This window comes from Dicentrarchus labrax, unplaced genomic scaffold (genome assembly GCF_905237075.1).
Source record: "Dicentrarchus labrax unplaced genomic scaffold, dlabrax2021, whole genome shotgun sequence".
NCBI classification, from domain to species: Eukaryota; Metazoa; Chordata; class Actinopteri; family Moronidae; genus Dicentrarchus; species Dicentrarchus labrax.
The window spans coordinates 21,307,202-21,327,388 of NW_026136703.1; the positions used below are offsets into that span (position 1 = coordinate 21,307,202).

Below are 20,187 nucleotides of genomic sequence, written 5' to 3' on the forward strand. Positions count from 1 at the left end.
CAGTTCTTACTTTGCTGATTGATAGAATTTCAAAGGATACAAGCACCCTTATAATAATATTTATGTTTATTTACATCAATTGTAAACATTCAACTCTTAACATGAATGTAAGTGTAGTAAAAGGCATGTTTCACTTGTATAAAACACTGAATGTAAACTCTTGGCAACCTTGCATGTGAATGCTGAGAGGGAAACATGAGTAGGGAGATCCTTATAAATGTAAAACTGTAGTTCCTCCAGGAATGTGCAGTTTTTGGCAATGCAGATGAAAAAAATCTTATAGTCATAGAAAAACCTTCTTATAATCTACTTTGACTACAATTATCACAAAATACATCTATGCAATTCTAGCGGTAATCATGGCTCAGACTGATGCTGATCTTAGATAGTTTACTAATTGTTGTTCAACCTGGAAACACCGTAAGAACCCCTGCAATTGTTTAGAAACGCTGGCACGAAAGTCAAGCAATTTAGCTGCAAATTCTGGAGAAATAATAAAAAAAACCCACAATACTTGATAAAGATGCTGGTCATTTACCCTGGTTTGACCCTTCACAGTATCCTACAGCATTACAATACATCAAGTTGCTTTTTTGCCTACACTGTTTTCACATTGTGTCACAAAAATAGAGAGTCAAAAAGTTATTTGTGGTTACATGACAATATAGTTGAGTGGTTTTGGTTTGAAGAGCTGTCGTTGAACACTAAAATACTCAAGGTATTATCATGTAATTACTGCATTATTACACAAAAAAGCAACTTCACATCATAGTACCTCTTAACAGTATTACCTGACTGCTTATTAGGTAAGAAACGTTCAAAGTACAGAACATCAAAACCATAATGAAATGAATGATAACAGAAAGGATAAGGACTCCTTTGAGAACTGAGATAGATGGCGGTTTAAAAGTTGAATCAGTCCCACTCGATGCCAAGAAGCTCACAGCTGACGTCCCACAGTCTCCTCGCTGTCTCCTCACTTCTTCCCTGTGGGGCTACAAAGGCAGGGGCGCAGTCGCTGAAATGAAAGGAGGGGGAATGATTGTTACATAAGACATAATGACGGTATGAGTCATCACTCTGCTTTCAGCTATCTCGTTTCTCTTTGACCTTGTCGTTGATAATAATGTCTAGTATCGTAATTCATTTTATCTGCCGACACTTTGGGGAAGGGCAGACCTGGGCAGAAACAACAAACTGCTTTTACATGTTTGAGCTCTTGAAGATTCATGTTTGGTTTTACAAAAGTAATACTTTTAAAAATGAGGAAAATGAGGGGTAAGAGAAGGTAAATTGCCCCTAATCTGTCTTTTTTTGCCCTATAGTACGTTTTAATTTCCAGTTAATTAACGTACCGAATCATCACTTTCATCTTACAATGATACTTAACTTCTAGAAGGACAAACTTACTAAGAAACTAATAATAAGGCATGTTTAAAGGATAAGAAAAGCACAACAACCCTGATGAGGGATGAAACGAGTAGAGCTGAAACATGCATGCCTCTATTTTCAATGGCTGTGGTTCCAGTGGGTAATTTCCCAAAGTCATTTCAGAAAACCACAATATGAAATGTTTAAACTTTGAAGTCAACCAACAGCTATGAGAATTACATTTTTTAACCATAGTGGCGTGTCTCCTGGGATGTCGGTCTGTTGGTCGCTCCACCACTTTGGTCCATAAATGTGAAATATTTATGTAACTGTAGGAGGGAATTACCTACAGACAAACATGGTGCCCAAGGGATGACTCCTACTGACTTTGGTGGTCTCAATATATTATATATATTATTATATAATAATAATAAAATATATACAAAGAATATAAAAGGGAATGAACTTATCCATAGCTTGGCTCAAGACTTCTAAATTGTCTCCTACATCTTACATAAGTGTAAGCGAAAGACTGACATTCTCTTCATTTTCAAGAGGTATATGATAAGATTATATTAATAATCAGTCATTGATGTAGACAAACGTTACTCCTTTCATCTTGTTGCAAACTTTTGCTCCCATGGTTACACTAACGCTTTGGGTTTTATCATTTTTTTCCATGAAACTGGGAATGAGACATTATTCTTTAACGGGTTGAGATCAGGTTTACCAGACTGCTTCTATGGAAACAAGTGTTTTTACATAATTTGAGACCTCGCGGCACATTTCCCTTCAGCTGTTAAAATGTTAATAATTCTCTGTGTGAGTAGCAAATGGGGGATTTTGCATCCAGAACCAGTTCCAGATGCCCAGCTTGTTGTTGCCAACCTGAAGTGTTTCCCAGAGATTGAGTGCAGTTCCTCTGCCACAGCACAGTAGATGCTGGTCTGTGCTCCTTCCCGTGGAGTTTTTAGGAACACGGAGAAGACGGTGAAAAATATCGTCATGAGAGTCGAATGTCTGGTCAGGTCAGAGTTCACTGTCCCCGGGTGGACGGAGTTCACCGTCACATTGGTACCTGTGAAGACAAACAGACCTACAAGCTCAAGTTAAAAGTCCCTTTGTGCTTTTCTTTTACTTTTCTTCAAGAGAAATTTCATTCCAATTTCCAATTCAAAAAATGCTGAAAGTAGAGGATGCAACATCTGTGCTTTGTTTGTTAACACTGTGTAAATAATAATGGGTGTCACATTTTAGATCAGAGCCCTTCATTTACTTGTATGATTTTTAAACTTTTTATAAACTTTTGTGCACTACATGGTCTTGAAACACCAACATTGCCAAAAAACAACTGGTTAAGTTGTTGTTGGTCTCACTACTAATCTAGTTGGTTGTTGTCTGTTTTAATTTCTGTGAGTTAAAGATGCTGTTTGAATTGATAGCGTTCTGTATTTGCGAGCCTTCACCCCCATTTCATTGGAAATGGCAAATACTGCCCATAATGCAATGTTTTCTACAGTTTAGTACCGTTTTTTTTACAGTATTTTGTCACAGTGCAGCATCCCAAATTGGGCACCCTTGCTCTGGACACCAAGCATCACTAATCCTCTCTCTGTTACTACTGCAGGCCGTCCACCTGTCCATTCTCCCATGTTTTATGTGTTTGTTTACATGCGTGTGTTTGTGTACCTTTGAGTCTACGCGCCAACTCTCTGGCAAAGAGCACGTTTGCCAATTTGCTCTGGCAGTAAGCCAATCCGCTGTTGTAGCTCCCCTGGCTGTGAAGGTCATGGAAACGGATCCAGCCGAAGTTGTGCGCGAGAGACGAGACCACCACGATCCGGGCCGGAGAGCTGCGCTTCAGCTGCCCGATTAGGAGGTACGTCAACAGGAAGTGCCCTGCCAGAAGTAAGACACATAGACAGTCTGAGTTTCTGTTCACCTGACTGAGCTTTCAAATTGTCTTTATAATTTGCATTTATTTATTATAGTACTTTCTGGCTGAGCAAGAGATCCAGTCAAACAAGAATTAAGGAAATATAAACTCACTTTCAACTCATTTAACCTTGCATTTTAGCTAAAATTGTAGCAAAAACAACAGGTTGCAACTGTGTACTACTGTGTATTTGTTAATAGTGATGGCTTCTTAAATAATGAAATTATCTATATCAGACAATCTCATAATTTACCATATTTTACTCACCACTAAAAAAATGTATCAGGATCCAAAAGCAGGTTAACTAAAAATGAAACCCCAAATTATGCTTATGAAATGTGAAATGTAAAACTACAGACTAAATGACTAATATGTTCCAAACTCATCTACAGCAGAGTAAATTATATGTTACGAGTTGCCTCATTGGGTATGACATTTTTCGATCCAGTCAGTAAATCCGTCAGGTTTTCAGTCCTGTTTTAAGCTTCGATTTCCTCATTGATTCGGATAAATGTCAACTCGGTCTTACCCAAGTGGTTGACTCCAATATGCATCTCAAAGCCGTCGATGGTTTTTGTGTAGGGGCACATCATCACCCCGGCGTTGTTGATGAGGATGTGAAGATGGTTGACCTCTGAAGAAGAGAAGCATCACAAATAAACAGAAGCACGGCAGCTGTGATAGCTGTTAAAGAACAACAACGAGGGGCTTTGTAGGTAGTTGTGAGTGTCAAACAGCGGCTCTGTGCTCACCTTGAAGGAATTTCTGTGCAAAGGCTCGTATAGAGCACGAGTCTGCCAAGTCGAGCTCTCGAACTTCCACTTGTGCTTTGGGATTCGCAGCTCGTATACTGGCCGCAGCCTCCTCTCCTTTGTTCACATCTCGGCACGCCATGATGACCCGGGCCCCTGTCGTGTAAAAAAAATAATCAGCTTAACTATGAAGAAGAAATCAGAACCTACATTAATTCATTATTAAAAGTGGTTTCTGGTTTAGGTTTGTTGCTCAGTGATGTTGTCGTCAAAGTTTGACCCACATCTTGCATCACTCCTCAGGTAAAGCATTACTGTTGTTTCTACCCACTTGGAACGGGCGAGCCGTCTTCAAATGGTCGCAATCTGCAACTACACCGCTAGATGCCACTTAATACCAATAGATCATCATAAATGTTTCACACTGGACCTTTAACAGTGGAATAAAGTTGATTGTACGGAACATTATTATGAATATATTCCTTATCATAACATAAATGTCAATATGTTATCCCATACCATAATATATAGATACACTTTGATATTGGATATAAACTTAAAACTTACAGATTTCAATCCTATTGTGTCCCTACAGAGGGGGTAGCTCATGGATTATAGATATGGGTGTCAAGAGGTGTTGTGCTGTGTATTTTTACTATAAAAAAGTCACCTCGCATTGCCAGCTCCAGGGCTGTCTCCTTCCCAATCCCTGTGTTGGCTCCAGTGATGAGGACTGTCTTCCCCTCCAGATCAGCTGAGGACTGACACACTCCTCCTGCTGCATATTTCCTATTAACACACAATGATTGATCCTTACAGCTCCCACTTTAATACCCCCCCCCGACTGCAGTCAGTAGCCTACAAGTCATGTCCCCATTAGGATTGGACATATGGACAGCCCTGGCTTAATTATTCATAGAGAAAACTTGGATAACGTGAACAATACTGGAGCGTCAAGTCGTACGACCCACGCCACTGAGCCAGGCCCGCCACATAACCAATAGCTCTGTTGGGAGTAAAGCACACATATATAACTCCTCCCACGCTCAGCCTCCTGATAGGCCCGAGCAGCTCTGATGGAAGACTCCCGGTTCATGTCTATGCATAGAAAAAAAAAAAAAAAAGCTCCACCATTCTGATTCATTGATTTTCTGCTCAGAAAATCAGCCACCGTCGTGTAAAATAATACAAAAATAAACCCTTTAAAAATGACAGCTTGGGTTAACTGTGCGTAATAACTGCCCCCCCCCAACGCAATGTAATGCCCTGTCAACCAACTAACAACCCCTACCACCGTGATGTGTTAAACACTAAGCGTTAATGTGGGAGTGAGTGAGGAGCATTGAGCGCTGCTTACCTGATGTGTGGAGCAAATAAAATCACCAGTAATGTCACCACTCCGAGGCCCGCTACAATTAATAACAGCAGCATCATGCCACGGGTCTGCGCCTTTCTGCGTCCTCAGCAGGATGCTGCTGCTCTGGAGGCAGAACAGCTGATGTCAAAGCATAAAGGGGTGCAGAGCGTAGAGGAGGGGGGGTGAAAGGTAACACCGTGCACGGAATCATGGGATTGTAGTTTTTGTTGTAGAGAGTTGAAGGATAAGAGATTTTACATTAAAGATTACATTTTATTTAACTTATCAGACTGTTTAATATAAGTAGTATATACAATTATTAGGGATTCAGCTCTCAACATTAATATTATCAGTACTTATTATCACTATTTATTTAATTCTGCCTTTTATTTACTGTAGTACACCTATTCCCATGCCTTATTTCCATCTTCTATATATGTACATATTTCAGATTTATTATTATTTTTTCTATATATATATATTGTTGTTATATATGACAATACTCTTCTTTTTATTATTTTCTTCTTTAATGTCTTGTGAGCACCTTGAGCAACCATAACGCAACAAGTATTTTTGATATAAAAAGGCAAAAAAACATAGTTTTCCTACCAATAAATTAACATTTATGGATAAGGAATTTAGCCATTCTAATAAAAGGAGATTAATCATGTAGACACAAGCGTCCTCATGTTCTATACATGTAGCCTTTATTATAAGAAATTAAGGAACTATTTCAAGAGAAAAAAATTGGTCCCTTCAGGAACCTAATCTGACTTTATAATGCAAATATTTTTAGGAACATTAAAAACACACAAAAAAAAGGCCACAACCACCATGAACAAAACAAATAAATAAATACACAAATATATAAACGGGTAAATAAAAGTAGTTTACATTGCAAAAGTAGAAAAAAAATCAAGTAAAAATTAAATAACTACAACGACTTGTAGTGTAAATTGTGTCTAAAAACTTCATTTCCCAGAAGGCGCAGTGAAAGGGGAAAGCGGCCTGTGCAGTGCCTGAATAAAATTGCTATCGGGGTGCTTTTAAAGTCGTTTTAACCGAGATTTTTCATTATTTAAAAGTTTGTTTTCATATAAGTAATCAAAAATGTGTTAGTTAGTTTAAAAAAAATACCGAGACATGGCCGTGTTTTTATTTTTGATCCGGAGTTTGAGGCCCTGGATCACGAGGACCATCATGCGGAAAAGTCCCGGGGATGTGATTATCATCAGAACAACAAAAAAAACACAAACAACCTCCCAGATAAACTTCCAGCTTTAACTGTATTTAACGAGAGGAAATAGCCGAGAAAAAAGCTCAACTTTAACACAAAATGTCGTCGGAGGAATTCGAGAAGTTGCACGAAATCTACAGATCGCTGTACGACGAGCTGAAGCTAATGCCAGAGAGAGTCCTCAGAAGTCACGGCGGTAAACAGTTCATGTTGTTGTTGTTGTTGTTGTTGTTGTTTTGCCCCCAGCTGACGTTAACCCACAGAGTAATCACAGTGATACATTTGTGTTCACAGAGGAGAGGAAGAGGCTGGTGAGGACCTTCGATGAGAGGCAGGGGGAGGCTGAGGAAGTGGTGAGCTGCTCTCCTTCTTTATCTGTTTTTTTGGGGGGGAAATTGAACCTGATTTTACTCTTTATTTGTTTCATGTGTTGTGTTTTAAGATGAACTGCATTGTTTTTAACCAGTGGGGGAAGTAGCAGTACCTCAGTGTTAAATACTCCCATTAATAAGAAATAAAGTCCTGCTTTGATTTATTTATTGTCTTAGTAAAAGTAGTAAATATTATCACATCCAGGCTTAGCACAGACTAATGCAACCATATACACATATTAATAAGTTATGTGTATATTATATAGATAAAGTTCAATCAGCACCTCTCTGTTCCAGTTTCAGTTTCATTATATTAAAAATTCAGTTATAGAAAATGGTGGAGGTGGGGCTAATTTTATATGCTTTTGGTGTTTAATTTACACAAATGTCCCATCTTTTATAAACTAAAATAGATTTTATATGTTACATTCTGCAAAGTAAATATGAACAATAGCTGTAAAATGATATAAAAGAGGAAAAAAGTACTATTATATGTTCCCTGTAGTGGAGTAGAAGTATAAAGTAGCATAAAATGGGCCTAAACATTGTACCTTTTGTACAGTATTAAAGTAAATGTACCTCCCACTGCTGGTATTGAAGCTAGTTTTGTACATCCGAATATAACGTGACCTAATCCAGTCATTGTTGCCCCGTCCACTTCTTTATCTGGAACTAACCATTACAGTGTTTCTGTCTCTCCAGTTACAAGGAATGGAAGAAGAGCTGCGCGCGGCCCCTTCCTCCCACAAAAGTGCCATGAGCACAAAGCTGCGTCTGTACCGACGGGATCTGGGCAAGCTGCAGAGGGACATGAAAAACAACGCTCCCGGCTTTGGTTCTCCTTTCCAGCCAGTGGAGGGAGGTCACCACGGCATCTATTCATCACAAAATCAACAAAGTGTGAGTGTGGAGCTGTGGACCTTAATAGATGCTGTATGAGCGAGGTGTCATCTCATTATGAGGGTTAATAACAGAACCGAAACCCCTTTATGTGTCTGTATGGTTGTGCAGTGTTATTATTGTATGATATATGCAGCTATAGGGGAAGTCCTTAGTATTTCTGCTTTCAGGCGCTTTTCTGGGGTATTTTTTGTTCCTGTAAATAGTGTAACATGCAGCAAAATTATCAGTGTAATTACAAGTATATTTAAAAGCAGGACATGTCTCACAAAGAAGGAATTTTACTGTGAAATAACCCCAGGAATGTATTCAACTAAACTAACTGATATCCATCTGAGAATGGCTTTTTTTTTTTCTCTTGTAAATGTTTATTACATCTTCTGTCACAATTAGTGTAATTAACCCAGGTTCGCTCTGTCATCTTCTTTGCCCACCTGTGCAGACACACTTGCAGTCCCAGAGAGCCTTGCTGCTCCAGGGCACAGATTCCCTGAACAACGCCAGCCAGAGTATTGAACGAAGTCAGCGCATCGCCAACGAGACGGAGCAGATCGGCACGGATATCATCGAGGAGCTGGGGGAGCAGAGGGAACAGCTGGACCGCACCAGAAACAGAGTGAATATATTTTTATAGTTATTCTGAAACGTGGTACAGCTCAGGTTTGGGTCATTATGATTATTATTAGTCGGATTCTTTTTATTACGTCAATATCGTGAGAAATAAAAACACTATTTATTATTGACGGCACATGATTTTGTTTAATCTATTCCGTCTTTTGTCTATTTTGTAGTTGGTGAATACTGGAGAAAACCTCAGTCGAAGCAGAAAAATTCTTCGTGCCATGGCACGGCGGTAAGTGTTTCCCCTAAAGCGGTTTAATTGATCTCTAAATGATTCAATGCTTAATGAGTATTTCTTAAGTTTTTGATTAATGTGGCGATTATATTCTAAATTTTTAATCTATAAAACATCACAGTATAGTGAAAAATGCCTCTTATGATTTCCTACAGCCCCAGATAAGATCTTCAGGTGACTTGTTTTATTCAAACAACAGTGCAAACCCCAAATATATTCAATTAACTGTCATGAATGGCAAAGAAAAGCAGCAAATTGTCACATCTGAGGAAGCCGCAACCAACAAATGTTACTTCACTCTGAATGTTTAAAATGTCATTAATTTATCCAATTTCTAATCCACCAAAGTGGTAACAGGCTCTTTGTGCTGTATCTTTCTTAAATGTGATTTTAAAGTCAAAATTTCATGAACCATTTCTGTAATTGCTTGTACAACAATGACCAGCTGCTTATTCTTTTTTTTTGTCTTGCAGGCTGGTGACGAACAAGTTGCTGTTAGGGGTCATCATTTTAATGGAGTTGGCCATTCTAGGTGCTGTAATTTATCTGAAGTTCTTCCGGTGATCAAACCGTACCATCTGAGAACAGTCTACGCTCTGGATCCAGGGCAAACCTAGACTCTCTACATCTGTCTCAACTGACTATCCAGAAGCAATAATGTTCTTTTTCTGTGAGTGCAAATAAGCACAATGGATCAGTCTTAAAGTGAACCTTTACCGAGCGGGGATTCTGTTCATGGGCCGGTGAAGTTTCATTTGACAAGAAGTTTTTACCTGTTAATGGACCAAACTCACAGAAACTCCACGGACAAACTGTGAACTGAGATTTGCACTGTTTTACCAAACTGTTAATACCAATAATGCCCGGATTATCTGGACATGTGGGGGCTGCTACAGACCCCAGAGACGATTCTCTGTAAAGAATTGTTCAAGCATGAGTTCGATCTACTTACTCCCACATGTGCAGGTTCTCTGGTAGCAGACATGTTACTGGTAGACATTTCTCAGATTGGGATACTTTATTATTATTTCTCAAAACAGTTGTATTATAATGCAGCAATATATGAAATACCACCAGTTTTTTTTGTGTGTGTGTTGTCCAGTATCCAAATGGTTGTATTAGGAATCATTTTCCTAATTTTGGGTACTCGGACCTGAGGCCAAATTTGTCAGTCAGAGGTGTGAATGTGAAAAATGGATGGGAACTCTTAATACAAGCAATGTTCTTAGCAGTTAATGATATTGTCTAATCACTGTATAATACAAAAGTCATGTTTGAAATAGGGTTCATTTATGGGCTTATTTGACAGTCTACACATCATTAAAGCTAATCTTTAACCTCAGTTTGGGATGTATCTGATAATTTTCTAGGATGGCAGCCAAAGGCCAGAGTAAAAAAAAACAAACAAAAACCTCTGCTGTCAAGTTGACGTCGTTACAGGCTGAAGCCCCAGACCGGACCAGGTTAGTGGTGTGTAAACAGCACCTGTTACTACGGAATTAATTCTCAAATGATAGGCGATAAGGTTATTTTTAGTGCTGTGTTTTTGAAGTGGCACATCTGCCATAATGTTTTTCTTCCGCGTTGTTATCATGCCTTACTGGTGTGACGCCAGGTACAAAAACATGTTTGGTGACCACCTTGTATGGATCGGGTGGAGGGTGGAGGGTGGAGGGAGAAGATAATGTTTGTTTTGTCTTTTTCTGAAGCGCTGCTTTCACGTCCCCTTAAGAAACTAATGTTATTATGGGTAAATACTAAAGTTGTATAACCCCATATAAATTGTGTAATATTTTATAAATGCTACTAATCAATAATTTAACTATGATATCAGTAATGCTGATATCAGTGGCCCCAAACTGCTGGCCCATGTGCAATTTCCAGCCCTCCATCACCCTCCCTCCTGCCTCTGAGACATAAAAAATATAATCCAGATTATTATTGTTTAAAATCAGCTGTCTCTAGCTGTAGTCAGTTTAAACTAACCCTTCATATACAATTCAAATAAAAACACTATTCTATTTTTAAAAATGTAGGTTTGCATTTTTAGTTTGTTAGATATGACGTTAGTAATGGAAATATTTTTAGAATATTGCTCTTTCTTGTAGTACTTGAACACAGAAGTGGCCCTCTTATGAGATGACAATACCAGGCTGAAGTATCTCAACTATTAAATGGATTTTCATTAAATTTTGTACAGATGTTCATGGTCCCCAGAGGTTGAAGCCTTTGGTGATCCTATTACTTTTCTGCTAGCAGCATCATGAGGTTGACATTTCTGTTTTTTAGTGAAATGTCTCAATAACTATTGGATGGATTGCCAGGACATTAATAATAATAATTAATAATCTCTTTGATTTTTAATCATACGTGCAGATTTAGTGAAATTCCCATCAGACTTAGTTTCCTTTGTGCATAGTGCTAATAACTAAATCTTAGCATGATAACACACTAAACTAACATAACCCCTTAGAGCCACTGGCATGACTGTAGACCATAAAGTCTCATTAAAATAGTGGATTTCTCATGTAAAAATTAAACTGTTTAGTTCTATAACTTTAAAACAAACTAAGGAGGAAATAAGACACCTGTACACATGAGCAAAAAATGTAATCACATTTATGGAAGACCAAAATATAAACTCTTTGTTACAAGGACAATAGTCATTTAGTGGCCTCATCAGGTCAAACATGGACTAAGCATTAGATCAGTTCAAGCAAAACATTTTTGCCAGCATTTGAATCAAAGCCAGATATTCATTTTCAATCCAATTGGTACTGACATTGTCAGTAAATATTATTAACACAGTAATTCTAATACATGTACTGGTTCATTGTGAAAATACAAAAAACTCTAAAGAACATACAGTAACCACAGCTGGTCCAAAAGTGCAAACACATCATTACTACTTTTTAGTAACTGGCACAGCCACAAAATGGTTTGGAGAGTCCACATTATATTGTGGACTTCAAACTAAGTCAAACTTGGTTTATCATACCTCTGAGGCAGGTTCATACTCTTGTAAACCAAACACACAAGAAATATGTGGCAGCTGTGTCGTCTAACACATACTACATACAGGAGCAAAATAAGTTAGTATTGCTGTTTAAATGAATGGTATTCCCATCAATAAGTATAGTGGTTTCTAAATTACGTCGAGGGCTTTTATCTCTGAATTATTAATGTGAACTCTATAACTCCATAAAAGCCCATTAATAGTTTTATAAATCCAAACATAATTTAGCTTTTGTCATTAAACAACACTAAGTGGCAAAGAGATGAGAAGAAGAACTTCAAAACTTTAGCTATTTGATTCAGTCTTTGTGGAATGCTCAGACGATGTTGATAAAGTTCATAGCTTTGCTTCATGCTCTCAGAGGCGGAGCTGCTCTGTGTCCTCCTTCGCGGGAGGAATCTCATCGATGGACGGGTGAGCGCCTTCTCTCGTCTGTCCCAGTGATGACGCGATGACGTCAACCGCAAGAGAGGCTGTGGCCTCCACTGCTTCCTGGGTGGCCCCCAGCACGGGGTTTACTTCTACCAGGTCCATGGCTGACAGCAGACCTGCACATAAACACATCCACAAGTTAGGAACTAACTACTGACAGTAAAAGCTCTTTTAAGGACACAGAAACAGACAAAATAAGCTGTTAAAGCAGCATGAAGCTGTCTATTGAGGATGTTGCGACCATATTTTGTAATGATCTGTACCTGTGTTATGGATTTCCTCTGTTATGTAGATTCCCTCCCTGTAGGTCAAACCTCCGTTCACTGGTGTTCCCGTGGCTGGAGCCAGAGACGGGTCAAATGCATCGATGTCAAAGCTCAAGTGGATCGGTCGCTGTTTTCTGTTCAAAGAGGTGGGAAAGTTAAAGTGTGAATTTAAGGTTCACTTTAACTCGGACATGAGCAAGACAGAAATAGATTTGAGTAAAAGTGAAGTATATTAAATCTTTAAAAATTATTATATAATCATGTTAAAATGTGTAACAGTAAAAGAATATTAGAATCTGTTCAACATACCTTGCCAGAAGATGATCAAAAGTGACTTCCATGACCCTTTGGATGCCTAGTCTGTCGATATCCCTCATGGTGAAGTACTGGATACCCAGGTTCTTCAGGATGTGGCTGTGATAAAAAAAATCCGAAACATCAGGAACTATTTTTTTACAGTGCTTACGTGTGGTTACGCTCACATAATCAGCCACATATGGAATGTACGTATAGTTTGTACTTACTGCTCTCCGGGGTCAACATCCCGCAGGCCAATGTACACCAGGTCGCTTGAGGAGAGGCATGGCTTCATCCAGGAGAACCCTGGGATATCTGGCATCTGTACAGACAGAGATACTGTAATATAAGTTGGGACAGAAGAAAACAACCACTACTGGGTGATATCTGGATATTCAACTCCTCCTAAACGCATTTCAAATACCGTCTGAAAGGTGGCTAAAATGTGCATCTAAACTGACCTGACCGGTTGTTCCAAAACTTGTTTATTGCCAAATATTTGAATATATATGTAATACTGAACGGGCCTACAGCTGAACAGGTGTTTGATGTGACTGTCTGTTTCTATGAGTGTGTTTTTTTGCTCTTGACCTTGATCAGTATTTTAATATCTGCCTACCAAATCCAACATTTGTGTTTGTTTCCTCCTTCGTATTACAGCTGCACAGAAAACTGAGACTACATTCATATTTCATTAAAATACAGTAACATTAGTCATCAAATCAGTATGTTGTATCTCAAACTGTGTATATGTATATACTAAATACTGCAAAATGTCACTGAAAGAGACTTGTTGTTGAAATCGATGGAGGTTCCTGGATTACTTCGAACACCTTTCTGTAAAGTTTAGTACCCGCTACAAAGTGCCTGCTGACGTCCTGTCTATATTTTGTTTTCAGTGAAGCCTAATGTTTCTCCTCACCTTGTCTTGCAGCTCTTTGAGCATGAATGCCACAGGCTGGCCGTGGAGGTTTCCTGATGGAGAAGTCATGGGTGTGTTTACATCTGCATGAGCATCAACCCAGATGAGACACAGGTCAGGACACTGCTGGGCATGCCCTCCCACTGATCCAATAGCAAGGCTGTAAAAGGAGAACAGTTCTTTAAATATCTGTGCGTCCTTGCAAGGGTGTTGTAGCACATATGGTAAAATGATAAACAGATATACACGGTTCAGGGCGCCTAAATACTGTACTAGTGGTACTGCATGGTTTCACAAGCTCTTCACGTACAACAAATTTCTGTGTTCTTACCTGTGATCACCTCCCAGCATGACAAGGGTGTGCCCGGCACCGACAGCTCTGCTCACTGCGCCAGACAGCATCTTATTCGCTGCACCCACATTGCGAGGGAACTTCACATCCATGTAGGGTTCATCCTTCTCAAGGTGGTGGAAGTTGAGGTCGCCAAAGTCGTGGACAGAGTAGTCTGAGGAACACAAGAACAAGAAACCATCAATTCAAGCCCTTGAGTCACTATTTTGGTGAGGTTTACAGTGACTACATATTGACACAGACACACACTGGCTGTTGCATGGAAGGAACCTGCAATCTGTTGGTTGTGGACAATCTCTGCCCCTGTTGTCTGCTTGTCAGAAACACTTGTGCTTTGAAGACTGCAGGTGCCATTTTCAGTCTAATAGCCCACATAGTCTACGGCCTGGACAGCATGACTAAACATGCATTTGTCTACCTTACAGTCTGAGGACGCTGAGTCATTCAATGCCAGTGGAACATTAGTGACGGAGCACTTTCCACTTGTCCAGTTTCCCCCGGCAGCTCAGGTTTCAGTCGCTGCAGTTCACATTATGGTATGTGGCTCCAGAAGTAAAGACCGAAAAATTTCCACTTAGTTTGGGACAGGGACTGCGGGGTAAACAAGTGATGTGATCCACCATGTTGGGGGCTCATCTGGCAACGTGAGCTTTGATGGCAGTATAGTGTTACTCTGCTGATCTAAGGGGAACCAATGTGGTTCATTTCCATTCGTAGACATGACAGGAATAGCCCTTGTCTTGGTGCAATCGTGAGCATCTATTGCATGACAATTAAAAAAGTATTTTAAAGAAGCGACGGGCTGCGACGTCTGCTTCTGTTTACCGTGAAATGCAAGATTACAGCTGCTACTGTAAGTGTGCTGTTTACTTAAGTTAAATCACAAAGAGAATTGGTTTGATATGTACGATTCTCCCCTGAGAGAGTTTTTGTCGTGAGAAGATTTCAAGATGATATGGTATTTAGTTCAGTTGGGGTTTGGTTTCATGTGTTTGGCTCAGCTACAGCTGTTTTTTTTTCACTGCTGCCAAACTGACATCAGGCCACCAGGACGATGAGTCTTCTCCAACTCAGTGCCTTCAGCTTCAAAAGACTGAGGACTTTTTTCAAACCTTTAATTTTAAAAGGGTTTATTTATTTATTTTTCTTATTTATTTTGTATGAAACCATGTGATTGCAGGCTATAGTAATGTTCTTGTAATGTAATATTTTTTTGACTCCACTTCTGGGATATCTAATATACTATACACTAGTATAGTATTAGTAGTATAAAATATATACTAAAGTAAAAATGATGATCAGTTGGGCAGAAGATAAAATGATGTCCCAACAGTAGAAATAGGATGGGGAGAGTCGTGCCTGTTGCACAACATCTGATGTTTACAGCTGATGAGCAGATGAATGAGACCAGACAGGCTGGGATTACCTCGCAAATGCTGTAACTCTGTCTAATTGGCTACAACACAGGCACATGATGTCTTTAACTGTCTCCATTGTTCATTGTGTGAAGACTTTACATGAAGTGAGTTTATGTCTTCCTTTCAACTGTGGGGTAATGATAGTAAAATAATACTTAGTGTGTGGGATACTCTATTGAATGTATTTATAGCAACCTTATCATACATATGGTAGCTAAGTTTTAATCTCCTGTGGAGTCAACAGACACTTTTGGCTTAACACTCACACTGAGCCATCCGGTACATAGTGACCTCCACATAGTTTATGGTATTTTTCCTTTTATTATTGTATAAATATAGTATTTTTGTAAGATAATCCTGCCTCCAGTATACCATTAGCTGTTTTTTTTTTTATTGTGTTCAAGGATTCAAGGTTTTATTATTATTATTATTATTATTATTATTATTATTATATTAGTTTATAGTCATTTACAGCACAGGGATGTGTAATGGAAATTAGATTGTAGTTCCTTTATACTACTCATATACCAACATTTAAAAGCATTACTAAAAAGTCATAAAAAAATAACTGGGCTAACTTGTAGGCTAAAGGACATTTTTTTAATTAACTTAATCAAATGTAAAACTAATTAATTAATACCATCCCGATACAAATAATTGGTTAAAGCCCTTATTACCTTATTGTACCAACGGGTATTTTGGATCTGCTGTGGCTCCATATTAATCCTCAGTGTCCTTCAGTAGAGATCTTTATGTCTGCACTTTATCACCCTGAACACAGTACATGTTCAAATCTGCTACAGCAGGGTGTATTCACATTACCCCTGCCGAGGCTGTAGCTGTGGTTCATTCCTCTAATATTAGGTCCTTTGTTTCCATTGCATGTGTGGGAATGCAAACTCATTGACCTGGGCGCTAAAATAAAGACGGGATTCTTTCCGCCTGAAGGTGTCGTTTTTCAGCTTGAAAGCAGCACTCCCTTCTCCTCACCCAGAGGCGGAGAAACCCGACATACAAAAGAGTTGTTACAGTGGGGTGAGTCTGTCTGCAGTGACGCCAGAGTGGAAACAAAATGAGCCATCCGTTTCCTGCACCCTTCCGAGCATGTGCCGGGGACAAGAATGACTAAACCATGTGCTTACCCGCATTAGAAATGTACCCCTGTGTCCTCTAATGTGTCTGTGTTGTTTCACAGAGGGACCCTGGGGTACTTTATGGTGGTTTTATTTATTTATTTATTTTTTTTTTAACCCTTGTATGGTGTCGCTTTAGTACGGCCGTTGCTTTTTCCCCGTGGGGGAGCTCTATCATGAGTTTGTAGTCGCCATTATTTTCATTTCATTTCATCATTTATTTATAATGTGCCTTTGATTTTATTCCTTCAAGCTCCTCATAACAATACATATAATTTATCCTATTTAAATACCCATTATACGATCTATTACTGTACTTTATAATAATCCCGGAAAGGATTATTATTTTAAACTGGACTAAAGTAGAGATCACTTTGTTCTCTGAGGTATGTGTGCCGGTATAACCTCTCCCAGGCTACATGCGGATGTTTATATTTACGGTCTCCCGGTGATGTAACTGGATTAAATCTGTCTGAATGCTGCCTGCAGGTTACACCCATCCAATGTTACATAACACAGCAGCACCGACTGTGCTCCATGATTACAGCCCGTCTCACCCTCACCTACCCAACCCGGAGAGCCTCTCGATGAGCCCCGCATCTCTGATGACTTTAGGACCGTGCTCCACGCCTCTTCTTTTCTGTCACAGGGGATAAACAGACATTAAGTTAAGTTCAGATGTTGTGCTTCATTTTCAAATAAAAGTCGAGCTTTTTTTTTTTTTTTTTTTGCCCCCCTCCCCCCCTCCCTTACCTGTCCTCTTGAAAACGGAGCTCCCAGCACAGCCACAGACTGAGCTCTGCTTTGCTGGGAAGTGTGACTCAGTTGAATTCTGAGAAGACGGAATAAAGGTCCCCTCAAAGCCATTGTTTCTTCTTTTTTAAAAGAAAAATCCGAATGGACCAAAATCTAACAGACACAAGTCGCCAACAGAAAGTCTGATGAAAGCCCTGTGAGATGTTGCCCTGGTGGATGCTGAATGTGGCCGCGTTGGTGCAAGGGGCCGGTCTTATGTTCCCCTAAACCTACTTAATATTCATGAGCTGCTGAATGTGAGCACTAAGGCATCAGTGGTAGAAATGACCACACCCCTGATTTCTTCACAGATAGGATAGGACGTTAGGAAGGAGCCAGTGGCGTTCAGTGTTTTGCGTTTTTATAAACTTTTATTGCTGGAAGTACATGTATAGCGTCTGACGTCAGCGCGGATGACACACCTTCGGGTTGGCCAATAGGAAGCGGCGAAATAAGTGGGTTCGCTCAGTGGGCGTGGCCTGCGAGCCAAGTGGGTTTTTTTTTTTTTTTTTTTAAATGTTTGTTGTGAAGCGCTAAACTGCAGTCTAACAGTCCATCTATGTGGAAATTTCCAGAGACGCAGCCAAGCGGGGCAGATAGGCTTGTTTACATTGGAGCATTTGGCCTGGATGTTTGTCCACACGTGTCCAAAAAGATCCGACCAAAACATATCGGTTTTCAGGTCAAGAACTATCATCTTTTCATATATTATCTAGGGCACTCTATTCTAGGGTCCCTGTCAGTGACGACAGAGGCATTATTATTATTATTATTATTAGAGTTTTTCCTACTATACCACAATGTAAGAACAGGCTGTATTATATATAGTTATATAGGTAAAGCTTAAAATCTTGATTTAAAGTACTAAAGTGAATCAGCAAATGTACTTAAATAATCAAAAGTTAAAGGGGCTGCTCGTTATGTAGAAAAAAATCATATTTTGTACACTGAATTATTATTACTAATGTTTAAATGTGAATGTAAGTAGGCGGGTTACTGTTTATCTGGTCGAGGTAGAGCTAATTTGAACTACTTTAGAAACAGTTGGGTTTTTTTTTTTGTCTAATCTTAATCTGCAATGTGACTTCTCACTATAGCTGTCAGAAAAAATGTGTAACACAGAATGAAAACACCCATTAAATATACTTTAATAATAATAAAAAGACATATTCATCTTATTTCTGTATGTAAAATCTTACTCCTGGTTTGGTTTTATTATCTTATTAAACATTAATGTTCTTGCAAACACAAACAAGAACAGCAACATAACATAAAAACACAGATACAATGTAAAAAACAAAAGCACACAGTATTCTTTATGTATATGCAAAGACTAAACTAACGCACACAAAATAATTTAACATATAATAAACAGATTTTACCACTGTTGTTAATCTATTCTTTGTTAGCATCACTTCTCGTTGGACTTCTAGAACCGGATCTGCAAACAGTTGTTCCTGAGTGTCTCTCTCCTCACATAATCAACCTGTTCGGGCAAACTGGTGGATGAACCATTGGCAGTATATGTATGAACACGTGGGGAGGGCGCGCTCGCTCCAGAATAAAGAAAAGCTTTTGGCGCCACCAAGTGTTTGAAATGGAGAATACAGAGAATTTAATATAAGTGTCCCCGATTACAGCCTGTAAGGCATCACTTATATCCTGGATGGGGACAAATCTCATCATCCTACGATTTTAGTCCAACTAAGGTCCTACAGATTTCTATTTATAGGGGGGTTGGAGTCTGGGATTAATGCTTTGGACCTTAATTTGTCCCTAATTACCTGAACCAAGACTACTTTGTAGGACGGATTTCCTAAAACCATGCTGTGTATGTTTAATACCTTCTAGCCAGGCATTATGTTTTAATTTATTACACTATGATAGAAAGATATGAAAATTTTACTTTTTAAGGTTGTTAAACCTTACTGATTATGTTTCAGCAGCACAAATAGAGGAAGGTAAAATAGAACAGTATAAAATTAAAATAAGAATAGAAATAAAAATAAAAACCATACAAGAGCAATTAAGAGCAAAATTACAAGGCAAGCAGTATGCATACAGTACCACCGACCAGTGTTGTACTAAACTAATTAATAGTGCAAGATCTTATTTTGAAAATCTTTTTTTTTTTGTTGCATGGAAATGTACATGGTCACTGTTTTAAAGTCTGTACTGTTGTACAAAATAAAGCAGGACACCGTGTTTATTGTAGGGATGCAATTAACGATTATTATTTACATTCTCAAAAGATCTGTCCATTGTTTTTTTTTTTTTTTTTTTTTTTGCAGGGATGTTAATAATCTATAAAGTGTCATTAAATAGTGATACATGTCATTCTTATTTTGTTTTTATTTCATGGTAAAATATTCGGATTGCATGATTTGTCTGACCAACAGTACAAAACCCCAAAAGTATTTAATACATAATAATATAAAACAGAGCAAATATAAAATTATAGAGCAAAATAATGAAATAATAAGTTGTAGGTGGTAGAACAGGTTTGTTGATGTACTGTTGTTTGTTCCAACCCTGGGTCCTCTACTGCTCCTCCACCACACACACGCAGAAAACCTGAAACATGTATGTGTGTATAATATAAAATATGCCACTTTGGATAAAAGATTCTGCCTAATGAAACTGTATATTCTAAAATAGGCATGTCATTGTGCTTTTTTTAGTTCCTGCTGGCATGGTTAAGATAAGATGTTTATTTATCTTATCTTTATTGATCCCCTGAGGAGAAATTCAAGTTAGAGACAGCAGCATACGGGAA

At 38.7% G+C, this 20,187-nt stretch overlaps 3 protein-coding genes across 3 annotated transcripts; 1 reads left to right on the top strand and 2 right to left on the bottom strand.

Moving 5' to 3' along the window:
- Positions 1-48: 48 nt before the first annotated feature.
- On the bottom strand, positions 49-5,585 carry rdh12 (retinol dehydrogenase 12). Its single transcript, XM_051388283.1, has 7 exons — positions 5,417-5,585; positions 4,730-4,848; positions 4,060-4,215; positions 3,837-3,941; positions 3,061-3,270; positions 2,260-2,449; positions 49-1,018 (listed from the first exon to the last, which is right to left on the bottom strand). Exons 1-7 carry the CDS (start codon positions 5,491-5,493, stop codon positions 916-918), a joined length of 960 nt encoding a protein of 319 aa, XP_051244243.1. The 5' UTR covers positions 5,494-5,585; the 3' UTR covers positions 49-915.
- A 997-nt stretch (positions 5,586-6,582) lies between these two features.
- Positions 6,583-10,122, top strand: vti1b (vesicle transport through interaction with t-SNAREs 1B). The gene is made up of 6 exons (XM_051388295.1): positions 6,583-6,849; positions 6,948-7,006; positions 7,727-7,924; positions 8,367-8,540; positions 8,716-8,777; positions 9,254-10,122. Exons 1-6 carry the CDS (start codon positions 6,753-6,755, stop codon positions 9,342-9,344), a joined length of 681 nt encoding a protein of 226 aa, XP_051244255.1. The 5' UTR covers positions 6,583-6,752; the 3' UTR covers positions 9,345-10,122.
- Positions 10,123-11,383: 1,261 nt separating this feature from the next.
- On the bottom strand, positions 11,384-17,675 carry arg2 (arginase 2). Its single transcript, XM_051394265.1, has 8 exons — positions 17,370-17,675; positions 17,184-17,256; positions 14,045-14,219; positions 13,714-13,873; positions 13,019-13,113; positions 12,804-12,908; positions 12,492-12,628; positions 11,384-12,344 (listed from the first exon to the last, which is right to left on the bottom strand). The coding sequence occupies exons 1-8, from the start codon at positions 17,481-17,483 to the stop codon at positions 12,154-12,156; spliced, it is 1,050 nt and encodes a 349-aa protein (XP_051250225.1). The 5' UTR covers positions 17,484-17,675; the 3' UTR covers positions 11,384-12,153.
- Positions 17,676-20,187: the final 2,512 nt, after the last annotated feature.